The sequence below is a fragment of the Ammodytes marinus genome, assembly GCF_949987685.1.
Source record: "Ammodytes marinus genome assembly, chromosome: 6".
Lineage (NCBI taxonomy): Eukaryota > Metazoa > Chordata > Actinopteri > Uranoscopiformes > Ammodytidae > Ammodytes > Ammodytes marinus.
In genome coordinates, this window is record NC_137235.1 from 406,646 (window position 1) to 409,145 (window position 2,500).

Here is a 2,500-nt window from a genome sequence, read left to right on the forward strand (position 1 = left end):
CTTGTAAAAGAGTCTCAGGTCTCAATGGGATTTACCTGTAGAAATAAAGGTTAATAAATAAATAAAATAAGTAAGTAACAGCGATAGACACAGTGACATTAAAGGAATACTTCACCCATACGGAACCAGCGTTCTATCATTATAAAATCACTATCATAATATAATGAATGAGGTTTTTCTTCCCTCAGTCTTTCCTCAGTCTTCTCTTGGCCCAGCTGTCCTGTTAATCCTAACCCTACATTTTCACCCAAAATGTAGGGTTATACAGTGAGACCATAAAACACTCTTTCTGCCTTTTCTCAGGCTAGGATGAACCGATTTCTAAAATGTTTTGCACATTTATACTACATAGGATTAGGGCTGGGCGATATGGCGATATCATTTCATGGACGATATGAAAGTGTCTACCGGGAGAGATTTGGCCATACCGTTTATGTCGCGGAGATACAAAGTTGATGTGGCGGGAGCATAGATGGAGCGGGAGGCAGCTGTTCCTCCGAGTCCCTATAATTACACTGCAGTTACACCGCCGCGCCACACGGGGGCTCTGCTGCAGAGTTCTGGGCTGCAATACAGCTCCTCAACCCGCAACAGAAGAAACCTCATCTGTTGCTCTAGCTGTCTAGCTCATGGTCTAGCTTCGGTGCGCCGTCACTAAAGTTAACAAACCAACTCCGTGTCACGGTGGCAGAGCAGCTGGTTTTAACGGTCAAAAATGTCATCGGGCAAAGGAAACTTGCTTGCTGCTTCAGCGTGCTGTTGCCGTGACGCAGAGTTGGCTTGTTTTAAGCCGCAAACTACATGGGTTAGCTCTCGTGAGCTAGCTGGCTAATAATGACATCTTTAGCCTACTCGGGGCTTCACCCCCGTGCTGTTATTGTTGGAGACAGCCAGCAAGGCTGGTTTTATGTAACTTTAAAACATGTCAAACTTGAAAATATTATTTGTGTTGAAGCTGGAGTTAAAGGGATTCTTACCTTTGTAGAGTTTTTACACTTATTTTAAATGACTTTAAAATGGTATAAATAAGGTTTTTACACTCTAAAATGCATGGTAGACCCACCAGGAATAAAAAGAAACAATTATTTCAGTCTCATAATATTAGGTGAAAACTACAACCAATCAAATCGTTCGGACCGAACGATTTAATTGGCCGACAGACCTGTCTGTTTGCCGTCTGCTTGTGTACCGCGCATTCGTGCACGCGCGTCCTCAACGAAAGGGTTTGTTTTGATTCCACGGCAGACAGTAGCCTAGCGAGTAGCGACCATTGTAGAAAAGGTTACAGTGTTGTTATTTCTTGTTATTTCTTACAGTGTGTTAAGCTGTGTTTTGTTTAGTGTTGGGCCGTGACGTCAGTCGGCCAGAGAGCCAGTTCAGTAAGTTTCCTTTCGCTTCTCCCTCGGTGAGATGTGTGTGAGCAAGTTGCCACAGTAAGCCATCATTCGTGTTTATCTGAGTGTAAATGTGAATCACCCGTGTGTGAGTATGTACATGTAGTCCCGATCGCTGTTATAAGTTATAGTTTATGCATGTTATTAGCGGCTGCGATTCGCGAGTCGCAACAGCTGTTCAAACGTCTCCTCACGAGCGGAGTTTAAGCCTTTGTTCTTTTTCCGCGATCTATATGCGGCTGTGCCTGTGAAAGAAGGAAAATAAAGAGCGGATAAAACCGTACTCCTCCTCTCCTAGTCTCATTATAAGCATAAGTGGTGTTCTGGCCGACATATCTGAAGTGAAACCAGTGATACAAGCAGATCAGCGCGGTACCGGTAGCCTACTACAGCCACCAGTTTCTTCAGCCACAATATAACTCACTTTGTGCACGGAGACAGTATTAAGCAAGTATGCTTGTGTAGCCTAAATTAAGTGTCTTCAAAAACAAAACAAAAAAAACGGGGATAGGAATGAGGGGGTGGGGCTGCATTGGAGGAAGGCGGGATATTATGATTGTGCTGAAATGCTCAAACTCACATCCATCCGAACTGCTTTAAAGTATTACCAGGCATTTGCTCATTAGTTAATTTTGACAGCTTTTTTAAATGAAGATGAGCAAATACTGCAGTAAAATTCAAGTCTTTCATTATTTTGATATAGGCTACTATCAATTTGAAAATGTAGGCTCTTTGGTTGATGCTGTCATTTTTATTTTGCACTGACTGACTAAAGCCAGACTGGTGTGGTATTTTGCACCAGTTTCTCTTTTGTATGGAAATTTAAGTTCCAAGCAAAAGATGAAAATAATCTTACGTGATTAAAGTTCAGTACGGTTATTGTAATCCATTGAATTTTAAGGAAAAATACTATATCGTGATATATATCCATATCGTGATATAAAATTACCTATATCGTGATATAAGATTTGGTCCATATCGCCCAGCCCTACATAGGATCTCAGAGTTCAATACACCTTCATATTTCCACTGGTGACATTAAGATGTACATTGACTTTTCTCACCTTAGCCATGCCCGCTCTGTCAGTGGCTACCTTCTGCTTTCT

The 2,500-nt window shown here is 41.9% G+C and overlaps 1 protein-coding gene across 1 annotated transcript in view; it reads right to left on the reverse strand.

Moving 5' to 3' along the window:
• The window catches only part of tomm20b (translocase of outer mitochondrial membrane 20b), a 9,508-nt gene that overhangs the window by 5,923 nt on the left and 1,085 nt on the right, over nt 1-2,500 (reverse strand). The window contains exon 2 of the mRNA XM_080029664.1: nt 2,459-2,500. This exon is cut by the window's right edge and continues 5 nt beyond it. Within this exon, the coding sequence (XP_079885790.1) occupies nt 2,459-2,500 (42 nt within the window). The remainder of the gene's footprint in view (nt 1-2,458) is intronic.